The sequence below is a fragment of the Leptidea sinapis genome, chromosome 7 (assembly GCF_905404315.1).
Source record: "Leptidea sinapis chromosome 7, ilLepSina1.1, whole genome shotgun sequence".
In the NCBI taxonomy this organism is placed as follows: domain Eukaryota; kingdom Metazoa; phylum Arthropoda; class Insecta; order Lepidoptera; family Pieridae; genus Leptidea; species Leptidea sinapis.
The window spans coordinates 9948860-9975061 of NC_066271.1; the positions used below are offsets into that span (position 1 = coordinate 9948860).

General features: G+C 35.9%; 1 protein-coding gene across 3 annotated transcripts in view; it reads right to left on the reverse strand.

Moving 5' to 3' along the window:
- Positions 1-613: 613 nt before the first annotated feature.
- LOC126965433 (acetyl-CoA carboxylase) overlaps positions 614-26202 on the reverse strand; it is a 147856-nt gene continuing 122267 nt past the window's right edge. For all 3 annotated transcript variants that reach the window (XM_050809039.1, XM_050809040.1, XM_050809041.1), the window contains 14 exons: positions 24939-25109; positions 23714-23933; positions 22982-23120; positions 20891-21104; positions 19835-20021; positions 18942-19069; positions 15461-15575; positions 12814-12991; positions 9558-9673; positions 9151-9243; positions 8153-8247; positions 6637-6876; positions 6361-6501; positions 614-5909 (listed from right to left, as the gene is read on the reverse strand). In XM_050809039.1, the coding sequence (XP_050664996.1) occupies positions 5835-5909; positions 6361-6501; positions 6637-6876; positions 8153-8247; positions 9151-9243; positions 9558-9673; positions 12814-12991; positions 15461-15575; positions 18942-19069; positions 19835-20021; positions 20891-21104; positions 22982-23120; positions 23714-23933; positions 24939-25109 (2112 nt within the window). In that variant the 3' untranslated portion in view covers positions 614-5834. The remainder of the gene's footprint in view (positions 5910-6360; positions 6502-6636; positions 6877-8152; positions 8248-9150; positions 9244-9557; positions 9674-12813; positions 12992-15460; positions 15576-18941; positions 19070-19834; positions 20022-20890; positions 21105-22981; positions 23121-23713; positions 23934-24938; positions 25110-26202) is intronic.

Consider the following 26202-nt stretch of genomic DNA (forward strand, 5'->3'; position numbering starts at 1 on the left):
GCCATATCAGTAATATACAACTGAGGAACTACCTTCCAAGCGACATAATGAGCACTCACGACGGAGCCTGGGCACAGACTGAGATATCATTAGAAAATATTGTTTAAAAGCCATCGACAATAGAATTATTGCAACACGTTTATAATAAGCGAAAAATAGTGAAAAGTGTGTTTGTGGCGCTCTACAGTAAATGTGAAGAAAAAATAATATATAATTACATATTCTTTGATGGTATTAAAGAATGCGATGATAGAAGTAAAGTTTATCCAAACAATATGATACCTATTGTCATATATCACCGAAGAGACACTGCTAAACCGTTTAAGACTATTAAAACTTTATAAAAAACGGTGAGAGAGGTGATCATTTATCATAATAATTATATTCCTGAGATATATTTTTATGTTGACGGAATTTTTATAGGTTGCAATTAGAACAAATCAGCCAAATTAATTAAACTGTAATGTTTAATTACTAATTAATAGGCCTAAGCATCCACAAAACTATATCTAATACCGTGATAATGTACTAATAATATGATCTATCTATATGGATTACCTTTGACCTTTATGGTTAGTAAAAAAAAAATTAATGATGAAAAAAAAAAAGAAACTGAATTGAAAAGTCTTTAATGGTATTTATATATTTAATATTGACACAACTTTTATTCAGCATTATTACATTATGTCCAGCCATATATACATATATTTAATGGAAACATTATATATACATCTTACTTGTACATATTAATTTAGAAATTAAGATTTTGCAATCATATTTTATTTAAAATAAAAAAGAGACGTACGTCTTGTAGGAAATAAAAATGCATAATTATACGTTTGGAATGTCAAATTATTTAATTTTATACATCTAATAAAAAATAAATAAACGCCATGTAAACAAATAATAATTTAAAGCATTTGATCTTTCAATTATACATATTATATCTCATTATCAATTAGGGATTGTTAGCGATCTTATCGCGGCGTGCACTGAATTTTGTGGTACGGGGGACACAGCAGTTGCTAAGCGCAGAGTGCAGACCTCTTGCACCGGTTGGTATGGAAAGTTTTTCCGTTATATCTGTTGTCCTTTGGGCTTCGGAATTTGGCTAATGACTCACTAACTTTTTAGCTGATCGGAGCTTCAAAGGTTGTATTCGACCGAAGCGTTGTTATCACGCTATGCTGTGTGCTACAACTTTAAGCTTTTTCTTATCAATGATATGTTGCAAATCAGCGGCACTTATTGTTATGTGGACGACAGCACAGCGCTTGCTTTTTTATGACAAAAAGGAATGAAACGAGTACGACACTCAGCTGATGGTAATTGATAAACCCTGCCCATAACAATGCAGTGTCGCTCAGGATTCTTGATAAACCCTATAATTCTGATCTGCACAACAATTGCGCTCGTCACCTGGAGACATAAGATGTTAAGTCTCATTTGCCCAGTAATTTCACTAGCTACTGTGCCCTTCAGACCGAAACACAATAAATCTGACACATTACTGCTTCACGGTAGAAAAAGGCACCGTTATGGTACCCATAATCTAGCCGGCATCCTCTGCACAGGAGCCTCACACTGCTTCTAACATCAGCTGTGCCAACACCTCTTGCGATGGTCGACGGGAATCAGCCCCGGTCCGTGACTATGCTATGCAGTCTCGGAAAATAAAAAATAAATAAAACTGCCACAGCCTGTATCAACATGCTTAGCGTCGATATATGCGAAATTCCTCCTCAATAATTGAAATTAGTAGATAGAATATGACACCGTACCTACCACCTACTTTATACAAATCACAATGGAAACTATAATATTATGCCATCTATTACAATATATTTTATATTTAATTTAAACACAAAACCTGATAAAGCACCCGAATGAACACAAGCACGGTATACATTTACCGGTATCTTCCATCTCTTTCGCACTTTACTGTTACACAGTAATAAATGTACTTTATCACCAACGCTCTTCGCACACGGACTAAACTGAAAATTGTCGTGCAAGAGAATGACTCCATAGCAAAGAGCTTTGGTGATCAATATTATTAATAATATAACCCATTTCATATTTTAATAAATAACCCAAAAATATCTCCCACGTACCCATTAACGTATTATAAACATCTACCCCCTTATTCATAATAGTCTGCTAACTTAAAGCATTGCTAATTCTCACTCTGTCTTCTTCTATTCACCTAAGTCAGAATGAGAAAAAACACTCCTTAGCGACTGTTTTCAGTAAGTGGCCCATTATGAATAAGGGGGCTAGACTAACAATCACCAATTAAAAGATCATCAATAATGTCCGAGCGGCGTTGTGTATAGGTAAAAATTAACTTATACAGATAACATTAAAACATTCATTCAAATTAAAATCTTATTTCGTGGCAGTAATGTTTAAAGTATATTGTATGCGCTTATAAGAAGCTCATTGACTATGGTATTTTGTTTAGCAATTGTATTTTAATTATTTAACAAAATTATTCAAAACGCCAAGTTAAATATTTTTTTTAATTTAAACTCTACACTACACCCTTTTTAAGTTTTGATATGCTGTTATTTCGACAGTTTTCACTGAAAACTTTGTGATTGCGTGGCGTTGTATTTAAAGCGCGGTCGAAACACAACTGAACGAAAACTTTGCCTAATAGACACGTAGGCAGAGTTTTGGTTCAGACAATTTTAGAGCGTGATTGTGAGTCTAGTTGTTAATGCTACGTCAATGTACGTATCACACAGTATCGCACTATATTACAAAACGCATAAGGTTCATTGTTCTTTGAGACATTATCTAATAAACAAAGAAACAAATATGATAACTAGGCAAGGTGAAATTAGTTTTGTTATGACACATCAATTATTTATTTTAATAATGCTTAATTTAAAATGTCGCAGGATAGTCTTTGATAGATTGGATCACTACGAAAATTGCAAGGATGGCTGCAAAGGATTTTCATATGATTAAATTGTTCTTGCCCTTACACCTATATGACCTTACAGATAATCTTAGCATAAAATTATACCTGAGAAATAAACAATAAATATGCAAAATTTTGGCTTATATCGCTGACAACATGTTAATACAATGATAATTCTGAAGTTTTCCGAATGTCAGGCAGCCCTGCAAATAAACGCGAGAAATGTTATACGTCCGTATAAACCCATTGGCAAAATGTAACTTTATCCCAAGTTTATTTGTAAGGCCGATAGGGTACAGGATTATTGCGGGAATTCTGGGATTATTACAAAGAAAAGAATATATATTTTAAGTATTGCTTAACGTTTTCGATTGGTAAGTGTAAGAAAAGCAATGCGTTGCGTAATTAATTACTTAACTTTCAATTATGTTTAACTCGGCAGGAGGCGATACCGGGTAAAATTTACCACATAGTTCTTACATTGTTTTTCTGCTTAAAATTGTGCTGCGCCGCTTTAGGTACCTTTCGAGGAACGTACGATGGTCCGCCATTTTGTAATCAACCGCCATTTTGCATCCGCCAATAAGCGGATACTGGACAGTATGCCCCCGAGTTATTATTTTTAACAAAACAACCCATATTAATACTTGTAACAATTATAAGAAATAATATGTTATTTTTATTTGATATTGCTATCGTTTTACTTATATTTAGAGTCTAATTATCGTTTATTTGTAAGCCATATGCAAAAAGCGCTGTTTCTTATGCTGTGAATTAATTTGAAAGAAAATATGTTACATTAACAGATAAATACTTTATTCACACATTGTTTTGTGAAAAATATATTAAAATAACCCCAATAGCCCAAATTTTTACAGTTAATCCATTGTGGTATTTATTTTTTACCAGGTAGCGACAGTTCCTGTTGCATTATGGGGTGCGCCTCCCGCCGAGTTTATATGAAGTCAATTTATATCAATTATAAATGTTGTATTATTCTTCATCTATGATCGCCTATTACCAAGTCCTTGAGTATCAATAGTGTCTCTAGTCATGCTCTATACTGATTTAATTATGTCCCAGAAGAATAATAATATGATTGCAAAAGAAGAGTGTTGGTGACTTTTGTTACATTGCGAAAACCGAGGACGGTGGCATAGGAATGGATGGTTATAATCTTATTCGTAGCCACGGACTAGTAAAAAAAGAAGGACTCCGCGCCGTGATATTAGCAAGTGAAGCACATTTTTGCTAGTGTGTGTGCGGTTACGGGGTAAACCAGTTACACAATTGTATCTCTCTTAAATAATCATATATCCACAAATACTTTTATAGTATTGTTTTTAAACTTTTTCACAACGCACGACGGCATTTTTAAAACATTTTACTGCGACACAAACTGATCTGTCACAGACGATGGCAAATCTCATAATGGCGGCCGATCGGCTTGTATTAGTGTAAGTGTATGCGTGGGGCTATGTATTTACACGTTTACCGGCTTGTTTTGGTGCCTCACTGTTATGTAAGGTGACACGGAGTCCTTCTTTTTATACTCGTCCGTCTTCGTAGCATTTAATGAGGACGTCAGTAATATTCCGAATAGGAAAAGCAAAATATAATTATTTTCGGATGATTGAACGAATGAGGATTAACTAAACTATTTTTTTTCTATCCTACGCTATTATATATACAGCGTGTGGCTACAATGGCCCCATCACATGAACACACTTATAGATAGAGCTTCTTAACCATAATAAGAAAAAATTAAAGTAAATAATTGAATTTTTTATATTTTTAAATAAATTATAGATTTAGTAAACAAAATTTTAATCAACTTTACGTGGACAATTTTCAGGTACCTACATGTTGTGAGCGGCTACGGCCAGGCGTGGGACAAGTTGGCACAAAGTAGTTGTCAGTACCTAGGCTAGCGCACGGCTACTAGATTACTTACAGGCAGTTCCAAAATGATATTTTATATAATTTATTAATTTAGGTGAATTACAAATTTTTAATGTTTTACTTCTTTTGGCACGTTAGGGAAACATTATCAGAGTGAATTTTTACGCGCGCGCACACCGTCACGTAAATTCAACACCTGTCGTTAGCTGGTCAACTAGACCATTTGTACTTCAGCTACCAAGCCTGTTGTTACTCATTTATGTCTACTGAACCACAACCAATGGACGAGAATTAAATTAATTTCTATTAATATACAAGTTTAAAAAAAATCTCTAATAGTATAAAAATAATTTAATGATATTCAATAACACGATATTTAACAAAATTATGCTGTATAATAATATTTTCATTGGTTGTATTTATATACATTCCTTATTACAGGAGTAACTACTTACGTGCGAACATTTTTTTATGAAAATAAGGGACGACACGAGCAGGACGTTCAGCTGATGGTAATTGATACGCCCTGCCCATTACAATACAAAACGCTACACTTTTTTTTTATTACGGCAAAGTAACTCTAGCCGTGTGTTCATTTACTATCGGTATTGTAGCAACATCCTGTATAATATTATTGCAACAACATTCTTATTTGTAATAAACGTATAAAATCACATCCACAAATGATACACTCACAGAAAACATATTTGCAGTTAAAAATTAAAATCAACGAGATTCTATTGACACATGGAATGTTAGTTTTAATAAACATTATTTTGCCTTTAAAAAAGGCTTGAGGTTCACACAAATTGCATCTAATCGTTTATAAAAATGTATGCTTTGAATAGTATTACTCGCTTGAGGAATACCGTTAGTCACTTTTATAACAATTAAGATGTTTCCTTAAGCCTAAAACGTAAAATATTCGATGATTTTAATTAAACTGCATGGTATATCAGACCAGTATTATAATAATATATAAATATAATATTGTCTAATTTAATTATTTTAAATCTTGTTCAATTTCTAGTGCTGATAATTTTCTTATGAACTCGGCTCTTTGGGATGGTGTTAATTCCTGGAAGGTAATAAATATTTATTAATAAAAAACATAAAGTTGTTATGCACTACTCAAGTCGTGTTAGTCTTTTGTTGGGTGATGTATATTATGATTTTACAACATGATCCCAGAAAATGTAAAAGTATAAAATAATTGTTACAAAACGTTTATGTGATAATATATATGATACCACATATCGGGAATGGAGCCCAAAAATTCTAAGCGGCACTGCAATAGTGCTCGTCACCTTGAGACATAGATGTCAGGTCTCATTTGCCCAGTAGTTCACTAGCTACGGGCCCTTCAGTCCGAAACACACACATTCACACTTACACATTACTGCTTCATTGCCGATATAGGCGCCGTTGTGGTAGCCCTAATCTAGCCGGCATCCGATGCAAAGGAGCCTCCTACTGGGGGTAGCCATCATGCGAAAGTTTTCTAAATGTTAGTTTTAAAATGAACTGACCATGACTAATTCGTTAACGGCGAGCATCACAGAGTCCTGCTTGATAGCGCGCAGGTTCCTCTCCAGCACTGACTCAGGGTCCAGGACCTGCTCCTCAAGCCACCGGCACACCGACTCGTTATCGTGCTCCCAAACGTGCGACTGAAACCACACAATCATTTTATTTGTTATTTTTAACTGATGGGATATCACATAGCACATCTGAGATTAAAAAATTATATACTGTCGACGCCAGATTTTTCAGATTATGATTATGATGTAAAGCGTGGAGTTTACCTGAGTCTCTCCCAAGTCCTCGGTGAACCACCTCCTCAGCGTCGCTGCCGCAGCCCGCTGGTCTATATCCGGCCCGGTAGCCAGCTTCACTCTCTTCTCCTGCTCGTTCTGCCGGAGCACCCGACGCAGTCTCCAGTACAGGATCTTCCTCGATTGCTTCCACGGCACGATGTCAAATATGCAGCCCTTCTCCAACATCCGCTCTGCTGTGTCGTGAAGCTCCGCAAATTGGACTGCGATCTGTGCAATACACATAGTGATCAGTCTGACAGTAACCGGAATGGCAGGAGTGTGGTACATGAGAGAGAGAGATATCAAGAAGGCCTAGGATTGTTCGATGAAAATTATTGTTATAGTTCACTCACACACAGACGTTTAGTTGATGGTAATTGATACTTCCATCCTAATATCGACTAGATTCAATACAAATAACACTCGTTCTTTTATGCAGTGTGGTTTAATGAATTTTGACTTAATTGTGTGAATTTTGGCGCGCTAATAATCAATGGTAACATAGTATGACAAGACTGCTTCCATGTTTTGTAGGCGTTCACTGGTTAAAGTGATATATCGCACTTCTGGGATTATACAAACAAATTTAATTTATAAACAAAATTTATGGAGGATTTAATTGCTCTCGGGGTAAGACCCAGCGCTCTATCAACTGAGCCAACCATCCGCATACTGCATCATCCGTAAATCTTGGTATGTTTGATTGAATCTACTTTACAGTTGATAAATTGTCATGTCTACTTTACAGCGTTATTCTTAATATAGAGAGCTGGGATGGAGAGGCGCGGGTTCGAGTCCCGCATCGTCCATAAATTTTGATTACAAATTTAATTTGTATAATTTAAGAGAAAGAAATAATGTATAGTATACAAGATTATTATTATTATATTGCAGAATTCGAGTTCACCTCAGCATAATACAGATCATAACCATAGGTTACATGATCAGCGCTGGTCAATATATACAGGTTATACATACACAAAAGGTTGCCATACAAAAATAATATCATATTTAAACAGGAAAAAAAAATTGAAACGAGTTTCTCATCAAAAACTTTTCTAGAGTGTAATTATTATGAAAACTTTAAGCGTGATCCTCATACAAATGAATATTAAAATAATAATCTCAAAATAACTGTCGCATCTGACATAACATCATCAGATATTGAATGATGTCTTATTATCTCGAGTTAGAAATCATTCGTGCTCTGTCACTGTACCTCCATGAAGGCTCACATGATAATGAGTCATAAAATACGCACAACCAATGAAATCAAATGTTTGACACTTAAATAATTTATACGCTTAGATAGAGACTCTTGCTGTAAGACAACCGATGTAAACAGGCCAGGTTTACTACTTTAGTGTTCGTTACAAGCTACGTTTTACACTCACGATTTGTATGTCACTTTGTGTTAGTGTGCGTGCATTGCTCAAAATAGAGGTCAACTGTCCACCTCAATTTTTTCGACGTTAAATATTTACGACGTTAAAATAGTCTTTACCTGGTGGTAGACAGGTGCAAGTTCCTTCTCTCTCGCTTTGGCGGACTTCTCGGCGGTCGCCAGTTCGCTCTCCAAATCTCTAATTTTGCTTTCGGCTATGCACAAGATAAACAAAACTATGAGTAAATTGCATCATCATCTACTGTGCGTTATTGAAAATCAAGTCTAAATAAGTTTAAATGTCGATTGATTTCTTTATGTTCAAGAAAAAAAAATTGAAAAAAAAATAAAAAACCCTGTCATGTCACGATGCGGGACTCGAACCCACGACCTTTCGCGTTCCGTGCGAGTGCTCTTCTATCTCAGTAGATAACCGTTCGAGGCCCGCATCACTCATAAAATTTTGTTTTAAAATTTTATTTGTGTATTAATCCTAAAAGTGAGGGTTATCACTTTACTATATATCATTATCACCAAGCCAAAAACCGCATACACGAAAGGGATAGCAGATATTGTAGTGTATCTCGCTTACTCTCAATACCAATCTAATTTATGTGTCTCTGTCACATTATTATTGTTATTTTAGTGACGCATCTATTGTTCATCTTCTATCTACGAGTCCCGTAAAGGACTAAACATACGAACCACCTGTCCCACAAAGAGTACTTAACCAGTAAAAGACATTTATAGTAAGTCTAAAGATCAACACGCTTAAACAGAACTGGATCCCCCTCAATTTGGATTTGATTTGAGTTGATTCAGTGTTTTCAAATATATTTGTCGAAGTGACATCTTATGAAAGGATAAACCGCTTAAACGTTAGTCTGGCTGGCTTCCCTTACTCTCACGCATATGGCAGCGGCAGGCAGGCTCTCTCACTCTAACCAATTCTTACTTTCAAGAATTGTAACTAGGTATAAAATATATTTTATAAGCAATAAAAGATTTAATTAAATTATTGTAATTTACACTTTCGCTTGAATGTGCAATAAAACTGTAGTTTGTATTTTGCTAGGTGTCTATATTATATTTAATAACATAACAGTTAGTAAATATACCTTGTTTGCCAACATCAGTCGTAATAAGCACCTCATCAATAGATCCTCTTCTATCAAGGTTCTTCGATATATCCTTGATTTGTTCATTTAATTCTGAAAAAAAAAAACAAATGGTTGCTCAAACAATGCCTTTTATTTCTTCTTCTTCTTCTTCAATAATAATTGTTGTTAAGTTATTATTTTCTGTTGCCACATTTGGATGAATCGTCCAATCGTAAAAAGACAATTTTGAGCATGACTTGCAAAAAATCTGTGATGGTACAAAAATTAGGCAATTTTTATATTGATAACTGAGGCGACGCGAGAGCGGGCTACTAGTCCAGTACGTCCATAATGCTATGTTGCATTGTATCCTGGACCACTAGGCCCATTTTATCTAACACTTTGCATTTATCACTTGTACTTACCAGATATTCTGGCGCCCAACCTTAGGAGCTCAGGGTCTAGTCGGTGCATCGCCTTGACTGCGTCTCTGGACTTGAACTTCACCTCAACAATACCCTCCGCTTCCAGTACACCTCCCCTAATAGATAAGATTGTAATTATGAGCCAAATACTCTTTTAACCCTCAGAAAAGTTTGAAGTTGGTGTCTAAAAACTTTTAGCCCACCAGAAATATTCTAGATGTGTCTCAATAAATTTTACCCCTCCAGAATGGTTGAAGTTGCGTCTGAATAATTAATTGTAGATGTGTCTCAATAAATTTTATCCCTCCAGAAAGATTGAAGTTGCGTCTGAATAATTAATTGTAGATGTGTCTCAATAAATTTTACCCCTCCAGAAAGATTGAAGTTGCGTCTGAATAATTAATTGTAGATGTGTCTCAATAAATTTTACCCCTCCAGAAAGATTGAAGTTGCGTCTGAATAATTAATTGTAGATGTGTCTCAATAAATTTTACCCCTCCAGAAAGATTGAAGTTGCGTCCTGCAGAAAGATTGTGGTTGTGTCTAAATACTTTTAACCCATCAGTAATAGTGAAGTTGTGTCTGAATAATTTAAGCCCCGCAGAAGGCTTTTAGGCTGGGTCTTAATACTTTTAGCCCAGTAGTCAATCTCACAATTTTCTATATAATAAATATTACGCTTTTGTGGGTAGACGCCTTAAGGCTTCAATGGCCGTATTTTGATTTGATTAACTCAGAAGTTTGATGTATTACAGTTGAAGACGTTAATATACGAGTAAAATAATAAATGTTGTTTATAAATTTTAATGAGGGTACTTCTGATTTTTATTATTATATTATGTTAAATTTGAGTGCTGAAATAATACATTGTCCACTAGGGTGTTTAGTGGGGCGATTCTAGCAAGGGTGTAGTTTAGAGGCGCTAAGCCGAGACGAAGCCCTTTTAAAAGCTTTCAAACAGTTTGTATACTAATTGTAATAACCGTTTACTATGAAAATATTCAATCGTCAAACAAAACAGAGTAACAAAAATTTGGTACTTAATATATTTTTTTGTAGTTAAAAATTAATTATGTAGTCATTTGGCTACTCTTCTGTTCGGCATAATACACAAGGGCCGTTCAATATATATATATTTTTTATTTTTCACTAAAATTACTTTAAAAGTACCGACTCATAACAATTATTTATAAATAAATTAGTTTAGTTTTAATAAGCCTGTTTTTATATAATATATAATCTGAATCTTGGGGATTTCGTTGGCGATAAATCGGTCTAGTTAGGTTTCAATTTTAAAGAATGTAGTTTTATCCGTGTTTTTATGAGAAAGTGCTACAATAACATTAGAATACAAAGGTAATTTTCGCCACCAAGATTATAATCAGGTGGGACATCGGGCGATCCGGAAACCAGAAGAATGCAGATGTCTGCAGTCCTATACTTAACCATTTTTTTTAAGTTTTTTACCTTCTGAGCAAGGCTCGGTACAGGTACTAAGATTTTGTAATTGTTTATGTGATATGAAATTAAAATATATCTATGTTTAATTTGTACGTAATATTTTAGACAATCTTAAAGTCTCCAGTCCTATTACTTACCCATTTTTTTTAAGTTTTTTACCTTCTTAAAATACTGAGCAAGGCTCGGTACAGGTACTAAGATTTTGTAATTGTTTATGTGATATGAAATTAAAATATATCTATGTTTAATTTGTACGTAATATTTTAGACAATCTTAAAGTCTCCAGTCCTATTACTTACCCATTTTTTTTAAGTTTTTTACCTTCTTAAAATACTGAGCAAGGCTCGGTACAGGTACTAAGATTTTGTAATTGTTTATGTGATATGAAATTAAAATATATCTATGTTTAATTTGTACGTAATATTTTAGACAATCTTAAAGTCTCCAGTCCTATTACTTACCCATTTTTTTTAAGTTTTTTACCTTCTTAAAATACTGAGCAAGGCTCGGTACAGGTACTAAGATTTTGTAATTGTTTATGTGATATGAAATTAAAATATATCTATGTTTAATTTGTACGTAATATTTTAGACAATCTTAAAGTCTCCAGTCCTATTACTTACCCATTTTTTTTAAGTTTTTTACCTTCTTAAAATACTGAGCAAGGCTCGGTACAGGTACTAAGATTTTGTAATTGTTTATGTGATATGAAATTAAAATATATCTATGTTTAATTTGTACGTAATATTTTAGACAATCTTAAAGTCTCCAGTCCTATTACTTACCCATTTTTTTTAAGTTTTTTACCTTCTTAAAATACTGAGCAAGGCTCGGTACAGGTACTAAGATTTTGTAATTGTTTATGTGATATGAAATTAAAATATATCTATGTTTAATTTGTACGTAATATTTTAGACAATCTTAAAGTCTCCAGTCCTATTACTTACCCATTTTTTTTAAGTTTTTTACCTTCTTAAAATACTGAGCAAGGCTCGGTACAGGTACTAAGATTTTGTAATTGTTTATGTGATATGAAATTAAAATATATCTATGTTTAATTTGTACGTAATATTTTAGACAATCTTAAAGTCTCCAGTCCTATTACTTACCCATTTTTTTTAAGTTTTTTACCTTCTTAAAATACTGAGCAAGGCTCGGTACAGGTACTAAGATTTTGTAATTGTTTATGTGATATGAAATTAAAATATATCTATGTTTAATTTGTACGTAATATTTTAGACAATCTTAAAGTCTCCAGTCCTATTACTTACCCATTTTTTTTAAGTTTTTTACCTTCTTAAAATACTGAGCAAGGCTCGGTACAGGTACTAAGATTTTGTAATTGTTTATGTGATATGAAATTAAAATATATCTATGTTTAATTTGTACGTAATATTTTAGACAATCTTAAAGTCTCCAGTCCTATTACTTACCCATTTTTTTTAAGTTTTTTACCTTCTTAAAATACTGAGCAAGGCTCGGTACAGGTACTAAGATTTTGTAATTGTTTATGTGATATGAAATTAAAATATATCTATGTTTAATTTGTACGTAATATTTTAGACAATCTTAAAGTCTCCAGTCCTATTACTTACCCATTTTTTTTAAGTTTTTTACCTTCTTAAAATACTGAGCAAGGCTCGGTACAGGTACTAAGATTTTGTAATTGTTTATGTGATATGAAATTAAAATATATCTATGTTTAATTTGTACGTAATATTTTAGACAATCTCGGCTCAGTTGCCATGCAAATACTAGTAGAGAAGGTGTAGTAGTGATCAGTTGTGTATATCACCTGGCGTCGTTGTCGGCGTACATCTCCATCCGCAGCGAGTTGACACTGGGGTCCACCACGGCCCAGGCCCCGCCCCGCAACTCGGCGCCGGGCGGAATGTACACGAACACCGGCGCGCTCGCGTGACGCAGGGCGCGGACGATCTCCGCGCCGAACTTCAGTATCTGCTCGTACATATCTGAAAGGAGTTGACTATCACTAGGGTTGTCAACTGTAGTCTAAAGTAGACTATTATACTGTGGTTTCATGAACACTTAACACACGTATAGTACGCTTAAATAATATTTTTACATATACCAGCCACTACTACATACTATGAAAGGGACAAGAAAGTGTAGGTAAAAGGTTACTAAATATAAAAAAGGATATTCTCTTGTAGAAAGTTACTTATTCCATCGAAAGGTGGTAACCCTGCAATCGACTATGCGCGTCGAGCTAGACATTTCTACTCGAGCCCTTGAAGGACTTTGGATTCGCCGTATTATTATTTTTACTGTTATTTGGTTATGGCCAATTTATAGCCGACGCCTGTAGACTAAGACATACCATAGACAACCGACACATTGTCATTGTCGGTGACGTTAACATAATGACAGTCTATTTCACCGCTAATATAACAAAAATTGTCACGAGCAATATAGTTCTCACGCAAATCGTCACATACGCTTAAAATCCGCTTAATATAATTACGCAAGGCATCAGAGAACTATAATATAATCGCAAGAAGTTCTCGGTGTAACGCATCGCAAAACCCTCCTTTTCTCCCCCTTTTCTACCCGCCTCCAAAGAAGTCGGACGCACATTTACCACCAGGAGTTCCTAAAGGACTAGCGAGGGTCCCCAGCTGCAGAACATCGTGTCCAGGAATACGGTATATTATTTTAGCCATAACTGATTTCGCTATTTTAATAATATTATCATATCTTAACCACGCACGCGCACATACTGACTTAAAACACAAATCAGATAAAAAGTACCAACATTCTGTATAAATAAATATACTCTTTCGTGAACAACATATATTATAAATTAAGAATGTTCGTTCATCTTAATAATTAAATCAAATCACAAAAGCGCTGAAAATCTAAGATAACACGAAAAATAATATACTGAAAATGGGCATATTTTTTTTTTATTAAAATAAAGGACGAGACGAGCAGGACATTCAGCTAATGGTAATTGATACGCTCTACCCATTACAATGCAGTGCCGCTCAAGATTATGGAAAAAAACAAAAATTCTGGCGGCACTACAATTGCGCTCGTCACCTAGAGACATAAGATGTTAAGTCTCATTTGTCCGGTAATTTCACTAGCTACGGCGCCCTTCAGACCGCAACACAGTAACTTTTTGTAGTGGTACCCATAATCTAGCCGGCTTCCTGTGCAAAGGAGCCTCCCACTCTGTTCAAAATATGTTAAATATTTGTGTAGGTTTTCCCGGCTGTTTTAAGGCAAAGATTTATAAAGCGTACTTAGACTTTGCTCAGACTTTACTTACGTAAAACTTTGCTGAGTGTGATACGCACTTGATGTGTAACGCGCACTTGACTTTTGCATTGAGCTTTCTTAGCTTAAGCTCAGCATAATTTCGTATTGACAAATAACAATAAATACGAAATGAAAGATAATGTATCACGTTAGATAAAAAGCTTCAGTGGGGTCCACATATTGCCCATCTAGCAGATAGACTCAGCTCTGTGGCATATGCCGTTAGAAAGATTAGAGAGTACACAAATGTTGCGACCGCTAGATTAGTGTACTTCAGTTATTTTCACAGCATCATGACGTACGGTATATTACTATGGGGTCATGCTGCTGACATTGATATAGTGTTTGCACTGCAAAAGAGAGCTGTTCGTGCTCTCAAAGAAAAATTTAAATAAATAAGTATTATGACTGTTCATTGTCAGTACATTTATGAAAATTTAATATACGTTCACAAAAATTGTCACTTTTTTGCTCTTAATAGTTATTTTCATTATTATAACACTAGAAATAAGGGATTGCTTGTAACTAATTCTAGTAGGCTTCATAAGATACATAATAGCTTTAAGGGTAAATGTATACACTTCTATAATTATGCCCCAGCCACTGTTCAGGCATTATCCATAAATAAATTTAAATGTTTTATAAAAAAAATGATCGGACAGCCTGGGACTAGATTGTGATTATTTTATAGCGATTGAAATGATTGTACAATATTGTATATTTTTATTGAAAAGAGCGCAAAAAAAAGAATGCTGGGAGAATTTCCTGCGCCGCTTCTTCTCTCTCAGAGCGCCATTTGTTTCCGAAGCGGTAGTAGTATCTAGTAGTTATTAGAAATGACATCAAAAAAAATTCTAAAGGAATCAATTTTGAGAAAATAAATGCCTTTTATGCCTTGCCTTTAATGCTAGGCTTACACTTACCTAAGTCTTACGTAAGTAAAGGCTAAGTACGCTCTATAGATCTCAGCCTATAATAATATAATAATAATATTGACACACTTTTTACACAAATTATCTTGCCCCAAATTAGGCATATATAGCCTGTGTTATGGGTGCCTGAAGCGTAATTTGGTAACGCAGATTCGAATCCCGTGTCTCCCCATAAAACCATAAAATGTTACATGCAAATTAAATCCATAAATTACAGAAGTATACCTTTCTGTCCACCGCTGAAGCCGCGCCAGTTCGCGAAGATGATGATGGGCAGACCTTCACGCGAGAAATCGTTGATAGCTTCCGAAGTTTTGTACGCCGAGTCCGGGAACCAGACCTGTATGCCACGCAAATGTTAATAATTTTTAGCATAGCATATCAATACTAACTATATTTTTTTTATTAATTCAAAGTCAAATAAACTTTTGAATCGTCACTATAAATATTTCATTTATATTACTGAATCTTCTATATGTTCGGAAAAGGTAGAGCTCGTGAGAAGGACATACAAGAAACTCAACGGCCAATCTTTTCAATCAAATAGAGTATTTTACAATGGCTGTAATATACAGGGTGAACCAAAAGTCCGTTTACATTTGAATTGGCTGCCACGTCTAGCAACGGCGGCGGAGGGGGGTGGAAGGGTTACGCATTGCAAGAGCGGCCAATGGGAATTTAGTACCATGGCGTCGTTTAGCGGTAGTCAACGTGCATTTTGTGTACGCGAGTACTATTGAAACAACGATTCTGCGACCTTAGCTCAACGAAAGTTTTGCAATCATTACAAGATACGACACAAAAATAAAGCTCCATCAGGTGTGTTAATTAAATAATGGGTGCTCAAGTTTGAGAAGACGGGTTCAACAATGGATTTACCTCGATCTGGCCGGCCTAGAACGTCGAGGGACCCCGAAAACGTGGAGCGAGTAAAATCGTCTGTTCGTGACCAACCTGGACTATCAACTCGAAAGCGGTCTGCTGTCCTTAACGTGCCAAGATAATGATGTATTAAACCGCATTCTCAAGAAAGATTTAAATCTACATTCCTATAAAATCCAAATGGTGCAGGAATTAAGGCCTCAGGACCATGCCACTAGGTTGCAGTTTGCGAACGAAATGGTAGAGCGATTCACCAGTTTTACAAACACTTTATTCTCAACAAGGCACACTTCCACCTAAATGGGCATGTTAATAGACAAAATTGTCGTTATTGGAGTGACACTATGTCATGGTGATCAAAAACCCCTGCATTCCAGCCAACCAACCCAGTAACTCTTGACGAATTAAAGGATCGTATTCGCACAGAAATCCAAAACATCTCAACAGAAACATGTAAAGCTGTCATCGAAAATTTCCGCTCTAGATTGCAGCAATGCCAGAATAATGAAGGATTGCATATGGATGATGTGATTTTTAAGAAATAAATTCCCCTTTTGTTTACTATCAAAAACAATAAACAGTTTTGATCTACTGTAATTAGTTTTTTTTTAATCATCATTCCAATTATAAACGGACTTTTGGTCCACCCTGTACATAACAAATTAGGCTGGTAAGGTGCTGCATCCAATATATGAATCGTGTTTAAATAGTATAAAGTGTTCCATAAAAAATAATAATGAACTAACTGTATAAGTATAAAAAATCAGATATTGGATGCATTAACCTTGAGTGCTTGATTTGAATTGAATTCATTGTTTATCTATATATCCATATATAATGAAAATAGTCTGTTTGAGGCCCTTTCTCGCCTGACCACTGATCGTATCGACATGAAACTACTACCATTCGATGCAAAATTTATCCTAGATGGTTTATAGCTAGTACTTATTTTACGAATTCCAACGGCTAGTCCTCTTTATATATTTAATCGTATCGGCTTTTTGAATAAGGCGATTCTATACATATTTTTTGAATTTAGAAGGTGATAGACATGTGATATTATTTGGAATTTTATTAAAGAACTTCACTCTGAGACAAACAAAAGAATTTTCTATTTTACTGAGTCTCGTATTTGGAATAGGGATTTTATTTTTATTTCTTGTATTGATGGTATGTATATCTTTGTTTTTAATGTATTAATTCCTTCTATTATAAACTATACATATATAATTAGATATTAATTGGGATGGTATTGTTACAATTACTATGTATCTAAAGTGATTCTGTAGAATCCTGATTATAAATGGCCCTAATCACCCTTTTTTGGAAAACAAATATTGTTTCGATATCAGCTGCTTTCCCTCAAAGATGAGATGTAAGATTTTTAATTCTTCTGAAAGCAAAAGTAGCAGCACTGAGTTTATTTGAGATTGCCTCAGTATGAGCGCCTCGTTGTAGTTTTTTATCTAATTCTATTCAAAGAAACGAAGTATAATGTACAAGTTTTAAAGGTTCCCCATTTAATATTATACTTTTTGATACTTTTTTTTTACATCATTAAATACATTTTGTTCAGCCCGCGTAAAGTGACAAATTATTCACCCTATTGGTTCATTTTATCTTATTTCTGTGAAGAATTTCTTTCTTCATAAGTTTATAATATTAATAGACATATCAATATTATAAACTTATGAAGTGTCTGTGAAAAGAAAAATCTTACATTCTTTCGAGGCTGCAAATGGCAAATCATTAATGTAGACGAGGAATAAGAAAGATCCTAGGATTGAACCCTGAGGCACGCCCATCCGTATTACAGCTCCTTGTAAATATGCATTATTAATTACTACTTTCTGGGTTCTATTAGCTTTGTATGAAGTAATAAGATCAAGTGAATTTTATTATTTCATAATAATTGAGCTTACGGAAAAGGGTAAAATGGCCTACGCAATCAAATGCTTTCGAAAGATTACAGAAAATTCCTAAGGCATTATCTGATTTCTCCCAAGTATTATGTTTCTTCGTTATCTGAACAGGAATATTAGAAAAAAAATATCAAAAGTTTGAGCGATATCGCTACCATTTTCGATGACACTATCTCAATCTTTATTTGTTTTAGTTTTACCTGTTTCCCTATTTATTATTGCCCAAGTCGTTTATATTTTATTGTTTGAAGAAAAAATCTGATCGCGAATATGGATACGGGTTGCCTCTTGACAAACTTGTTAAAATATTTTAGAATAGTTAGAAATATACTATTTATGGTGTGTCTTTTTGACAATCATATTCGAACAGGCGTGTGAAAAAACTGTTGATAATCTTCGGAAATATTTTCTAAAACTAAAAAAAAGATTTTCATATTAATTAAACCAAATCCACACTAAAACTCTTGGTTAAAACTGTGACTTACATGAATTATTTCTAAAAATTATCAATCAATACTAACTAAATAATAAAACTAATCTTTACATTGATGTGACGTAATTCGTTGTGTTGTTGTTCGACGTAACATGGCTGTATTTTTTAATTTTATTTTGACAGACATACAAAGAATTCGACATTTCATACGATTTCATTGGTAAAAAGTCCATTCTTCGAATCTTTCTCCGACCTGATTATTAAAATGCGACCATAAATTATCAAGCATTTTTGTTCGTTAATGTCATATGGTCTGCTGTCCGAAGTAAGTGGGATTTTCGCCAATAATCCTACTCCCCAATAAAATGGCAGGAGAAAATTCGTTTTATTTGTCCTCGTATAATTTTTGGATAAAATGATTTATCTGACTATCCTAGAACACATATAATGACGGTGTTTTGGCTCTGACCTGTCCAGCTTGCTGCAGGGTCTTCGACTCGGAGTCCAGATTGGCGGGATCTGCAGGAAGTGTGAACTCTACTGTCCGCGTCTCAACTGCGATCACTCCCACAGGTATACCACCCAGTCGAGCGCGCCCTAAGCACCAACATACACTTATATCATTTACAGAAATAAAAAGGAATAAAATTCTTACTTAATTACAATGTATTTGTACAAAATAATTGTAATTGTGGATTATGAAGGAATAAAAAGGCATTGTTATACCGCGTACAACACAGTTACACAGTTTACAATGGATCAAGTCAATTTCCTAATATTTATTGGGGTTGAGGAGGTTATCAACAGTAAAGTAGATCCTGTAGATGGAGCCACAATCTGAGAATTGAACAAGATTTACGATCGATGTGGCGGACGGTTGGCTAAGTTTGTAAGAGAGCAGAAAAAGATAGTGGCTAACAATAAGCCTCTATTTTCAGCAACGCACGCACATTAAAACATAGTGACTAACGTATCACGATTGTAAGAAAGTAACCTGGCCTGTTGTGATGCGTTGCCTAATACTTGCTGTTATTCTTGTCTATCTAGACGTATAAATCTGTGGTATCAGACCACAGTTAAAAGAGCCAATATAAATTTTTGCTCGTAATTGTGACTTTAAATTGTTACAACACTAGAAAATAAGGAATTGTTTGTTACTGGGTTCATTAGATAAAAATAACTCTCAATGGTAAATACATATACTTAAAGTCCCGTTCGCAATTCGATTTTTATCTATACTTAAAATTATTTATTTAAAGCCACTTCGTTAAAGCAAAAATGCATTTCGGCCTTTTGGGCACGAGACCACAAAAATATTGAAGTCTTAATGTAAAAACAATATCATTATAATTGTTGAGATACCGGCGATGACCGTTTGCGCCCAGGGTTTCATGATCTCGTGGAAGGACCCGTGGTCGAAGAAGCCTGCCCTGACTCCATCTCCTGTCAGCATGAGGCGAGGGTCGTGTGCCGCTCGTGGCGGCACCCACTCCACCGGTCGGTCGATGGGGTCTGCGCTGCGCATAATTGGTACTATGCTGTTTTTATCCTGGTGGCAAACGTAAAAAAATGACATACAGGCATTTATTTATATATCTTAAAGTATATGTCAATTTATATAATTGAGGTTCTAAATTAAACATTTCAGCTCAGTAAGTCGTAATTTTTAGATAATAATAATTACCAGTGGGAGGCTCCTTTGCACAGGATGCCGGCTAGATTATGTGTACCACAACGGCGCCTATTTCTGCCGTGAAGCAGTAATGTGTAAGCATTACTGTGTTTCGGTCTGAAGGGCGCCGTAGCTAGTGAAATTACTGGGCAAATGAGACATAACATCTTATATCTCAAGATGACGAGTGCAGTTGTTTGCTCAGAATTTTTGTGGTTTTCAAGAATCCTGATCGGCACTACATTGTAATAAGCAGGGCGTATCAATTACCAGCAGCTGCACGTCCTGCTCGTCTCATCCCTTATTATCATAAAAAAAATCACGCTTTTAACTTGGAAAACTTTCATATATTGGATGCAGCTTTCATATATTTTGTATAATACAGCCATTGTATATTACTCTATTGATTGGAAATAGAGGCCGTTGAGGTTCTTGTACGTTCTTAATACACACTGTTAAAATGTCAACTGCATAACTACTGCGGTTTGTAATAGTAGTTCATGTGAATGTACATAATGAAGGGCATCAAACACAAGTGCGGATTAAATGCCTAAAACTGCATGATGCCCTATAAACGATATGATATTTGGGTCCGAATCTAGTTTGTCTCTGAATTAAATAAAGTATAACAATTAAAATTATTGAGGGTTTATGATGTTTGAGTATATAAATCAGATATCGCCGGCAGACAGTTGGAGAGACAGTGGAATCTCAGTTATATATCTTTACTTATATCAAGCTCATACCTTCGGCACGTAGGACAGCCAGAGCACCGTGGTTCTAATAGCGTCGAGGTCTGTGGGTGCGATGGCGTGCGACACACCGTTGTTATGCATGATCTGCACACCGCCCAACTGGTTATTACTGGCGTATACCGGCTTGCCCAACACCTTGTTGAGAGCCATGTAGCCCGTCAGGATGATGTACGACGACTCCACTTGGATCACGCGGTGACCTAGCCTGGTGACGGAATAATAGTAACATTAGATAAGAGAGAATGAGTCCTCCGCATTTATCACGGGGTGTCTTTGAAAGAAGTCTTAGACCTGAATCCACGAGACCGAATATCAACATCAAATATGTGATAACATGATGGACGTACTAAGAACAGCTAGACTCCCAAATGCCTATTAAAAAGTCGTCAAAAATGTCCGAGCAGCGTTATATATACGTGTACATAAACTTCTACAGATAACATTAAAACATTCATTTAAATTAACACCTTATTTCGCGGCAGTATTGAATATCTAAATGATCAGACAGCCTGGGACTAGATTATGATTTCTTTATAGCGATAGAAATGACTGTACAATATTGTATATTTTATTGAAAAGAGCGCAAAAAAAATAATGCTGGGAGAGTTTTTTGCGCCGCTTCTTCTCTCTCAGAGCGCCATTTGTTTCCGAAGCGGTAGTGTTATCTAGTAGTTATTAGTAATGACATCAAAAAAAATTCTAAAGGAATCAATTTTGAGAAAATAAATGCCTTTTATGCCTTTATTGTACACGTTCATTAGAAGTAGTAATACTACCTACGTCACGCGCGAGACGGACGAGAGCACGAGGCAAGAACATTTTGTTCTAGTAATTGAAATGTTATTAATAATTATTTAGCAAAATTACTTAAAACTTCAAGGTAATTAAATAATTTTGTTAATTTAAAGGGGCGCTTACCTGCAATAAGACACTAAACTTTTTTAAATATGGATATGCTGTTATTTGGTCAGTTTTTCACTAAACAATGTCATTTCGTAGCATTCCTTCAGACAATCTTTGAGCGTGATAGTGAGTCTCGTTATTTATTGTAAGCCAATAGATAACATAAATTATTGAAATTTTCTCTGACCGTTTTGGTTTGATAAGTCCAAATTAAACTCTGCTTTGTGTTGATGTTTTTTTCCTATCGAAATAATCTCAACTGTGTTCCATTTATATTAATACTCTAAAATATAATATTCAAAAATCATATATAAAAAAAAAACAGAAATGTAAATAGACTAGTGATAAAGGTTACTATAACATAAATAACTTTATACAAATTAAATTTGTAATCAAAATTTATAAACGACGTGCTACTCGAACCCGCGCCTCTCGGATTCCGTATAAATAACTCTCTTTATGATATCATACCTTAGGAATGAGTTGGCCGCCCCTAGGCTATTAATCATTAATTTTAATTGTAACAAAATTTTACTAAAAAAAAGTACAAAGTACAATAAATGATTTAAATCCTATTTTGAATAAAAATATATGATTTTTTGTTGACAATAAGATACACTATCAACTCATCTATATAGCCATTGTCAAACAGACAGCAAACCGAAAGCGTGGCTAAGCGTTTAAATCTAGTCACAGAGTCAGAAGCAGAAACGAATATGTCAGTTTGTTGCGCCCGCTCTTCTCAGGCCTGAGGCATCCATTTTGGAACGGGTGGTAGTTTTTTTTTGACTTTCAATAAGTGATGTCACATCCTATTTTGAATTAAAATATTTGATTTTGAACCGTAAGGGGTGTCTCGCCAGGATAAACCAAAGGCAATCTCACGAAGCGAGGCGTGAGCGAGATAGTTGTATTAGCTAGCTTTGTAGTGGATGCGAGACACGAAGCAAGAGCGAAGCGCAAGAATTGTGTTTATTTTTAGAAAACTTATACACGAGCGGCGCGGGTGTCCCGCAAGGCTTTGTTTTCGGTTTGCAGTGCCTACTTTCTAGTTTGACGTCTCCGCTTCGGTTCGCATTCTCCATGCTTTCAATTCAGTTCGCATTTGTGTTTGATATTACCATATCAGTTTGAGCCCATCGATGGGCAAGTTAGTTCCGGCGACAGTCCAAGACTCACCGGACTACGTAGGATCCGATGCCGATGGCGCGGCACGTGACCACGGAGATGGTGACGATGTCCTCGTAGGCCTGCGCGGTCTCGCCCGCAATGAGCCCCGCGTCGCGCAGACACTCCACGCCGATTCCATCTTCCTTGCCTGTAAGGAATAGCATTCATAGATTTGTAGATAGACGATACGCGTAGGACATTCAAGTGATGGTAATTGATACGCCCTGCCCATTACAATGCAGTGTCGCTCAGGATTCTAAAAAAACTCCAAAAATTCTGAGCGGCACTACAATTTCGCTGATCAACTTGAGACATAAGATGTTAAGTCTCATCTGCCCAGTAATTTCACTTGCTACGGCGCCCTTCAGACCGAAACACAGTAATTTTTACACATTGTTGCTTCACGGCAGAGATAGGCACCGTTGTGCTACCCATAATATAGCCGGCATCCTGTGCAAAGGAGTCTCCCACTGGTAAAATACTCTAAATATCTTTATATACAGGGTGTAATCGTAGGGACCAAGCGATTATTCTGTAACAATTACAGATATCAATAAACTTTAAGTTGATATCGAAATTACGTAACTTAATCAATAAAATGACATCAATAACTTTATAAAAACCAAACGAGAAGTATCCAAAAATACTTTCGTTCGTGAAGCTGGTTCGTACTTTTGACTAAACAAGCAGTCGTTGACTAGACTATAATCAATATTAGAGATTGATTGTAAAGCCGCTCACCAATGATATCGGTGATCTTGTATCTGGCCTCGCCTTCGTCATCTATGAGTTGAGTCTTCACCGAGCCCAAGGGTCCCAGTCGGGAGTAGGCCTCGGGGCTGAGGTAGAGGTACTTGAAGCCTCTGTCGGGGCGTTCAGCGTCGATCCAGGCCACCTTGAATTCGGACTTCACTTCCTCAGCTACTCCGATACGCGCACCAGAATTGACGCTCACGTATATCTATTAATAATTTGTTAGTTAGTTAAGCTACAATGTATGTAGAAGGGTTATTCAAACACACATAATTCATAGAATCACTGTATTTGGACAGAGTTTCCACTTAGTATTCACAATAAGTAATGCATGCTCGAGCTGTGCACTCTAGCTTAAATAGGGTACGACAGCCAACCGTCTTAATGTTAGCACTACAGCAGTGCCAACTAACTTACTCGAATAAACACAAATAAAATTTGAAAACAAATATTTATGAACGATGGAGGAACGAAGGACTCGAACCCACGAAGTCTCACGTTTTGTGCGTGTGCTCTTCCAACTGCTACAACCTGAGAGTTGAGCAAAGCATGCAAGATTTTATGACGATACGTCACTCGAACGGTTAGCAAATTTTTTTAATATCAAATTTTGAATAACTTTATGTCGCGTTTATTAATAACACAGAATAGGTATTTATAGGAACTAATTTGAAAGCTAGCTTCAGTGCGGAAGTATAATATTATATTAACGTATGTAAATGTTCCTTAACTATGAGATATTAAAGGTTAAATTTCAAAGCATTTCAATTAAGTTAATTCGGAATTGCGTGAGGTGATTCAAATGGTTGAAGTTGTTATGATATTTTTATTCAATAATGTTAATTTGGTTTATTTAAATTTTGTTTTACTTTTTGAATATGATAAGATGATGAGACTTTCTATAAATTTTAGTTGTAGTAGTGAGATATCGTATATATTTTTCATTATTTTATTTTGTATTCTTTAAGTTCTTGTAACTTTATTTCAGCAAGCTTCTCTATATTTCAATCTTAAGGTAGACTGTTGTTAACCTCTATATTGAGCATTGCACGCACACTAACACGAAGTGACACGAAAATCGCGAGTGTAAGACGTAGCTTGTCACAGACAGTAAAGTAATTAACCTGGCCTGTTTTCATCGCTTGCCTAGCAGCAAGAGGCTCTATCGAGACGTAGAAATTATCTAAGATTTCAATTAATAAATCCAACTTACCCTTGGTATCTTAAGTTCTCTCGCATACTCCGAGGCTCGGAAGAAGACCCAGTCCTCTTGTGGTCCAAACGAGCCCATGTAGTACGTGAGGTCGTTGGCAATCAGCACTATATCTCTACCCTCGGGGTACTCCGGCGTGAACAGAGTGAGACGCCATGCGACCATACCCACCTGATTATAAAACCAAAGTAAAAAAATTACGTATCCAGAAATTACATATATTGTACAGGGTAAGGAAATATTTCTGGTCCATGAAGGGAGATCTTCCCCTGTCACTTAAACGCAAACTAGTCGATATGGCATCCTGCCCATCCCAACTTATGATGCACAGATAAAAAATTAAAAGACCAAACTCCAGGTTTGTCAACGAGCTATGGAGCGCAGTATTCTGAGAGCTAAGCTAATCAGTCCTATTAGAAATACGGAACTGCGCTCCATAATTGGCGTTGCTGAGTTGGGGGAAAAAAGCGCCAGGCTAAATTGGAACTGGGTTGGGCATGTATGTCGGATGCACACAGACCGATGGGCACAGGTAGTCACGCATTGAGTGGCTCAGGACGGGCAAAGACGTCGAGGCAGACCCGAATGCGATGGCGTGACGATCGGGATGCATATAATAAGACCTGTTCGGAGCTGGCACAGGATCGCAATAAATGGAGTAAGGCAGGGGAGGCCCTTGACCAGCAGTGATATCCGATAGGCTGATAAAAATACTATGTGGTACATGAAAGCCATTTTAAAGAAACAGGAGGGCAAACTAGATGGACACCTGATGTTAAGTGATCACCGCCACCCATATATTTTTATATAAGCGAAGATGACGCAGCCGCCCGCATAGACATCCGTAAGACCAGGGGTCAAGAGACGCGTGGCCGGCCTTTAAGGTGAAAGTATGCTCTTTTCTTGTAGGTTCCTAAGTCGTATCGGTTCGGAAAACTGCAGCCGCTAATAAAAAATAGAGTTTCTTGAAAAACGCGTGGTTCTGGAACGCCAGACGTCCACGTGATGCAAGTGGTATTTAGCGTTTTGACGTAATGTCCGGTGGTGGGATTCGGCCGCTGATATAAACCCGAACAGCTCCTCTGAGCACTCTCCGTGATAAATGAGAACCCACACCTCTATGCAAGTACTGGAGAGCGCCCGCCAAGAGGTGATGCTCAGAGGTGACGCCCGCTATTATCTCCTACAACTTCAGAGGAAATTAAGAAAGTTATTCGCCTCAAACTTGGATATACTCCTCACCATATGGCCTCCACATTGCAGT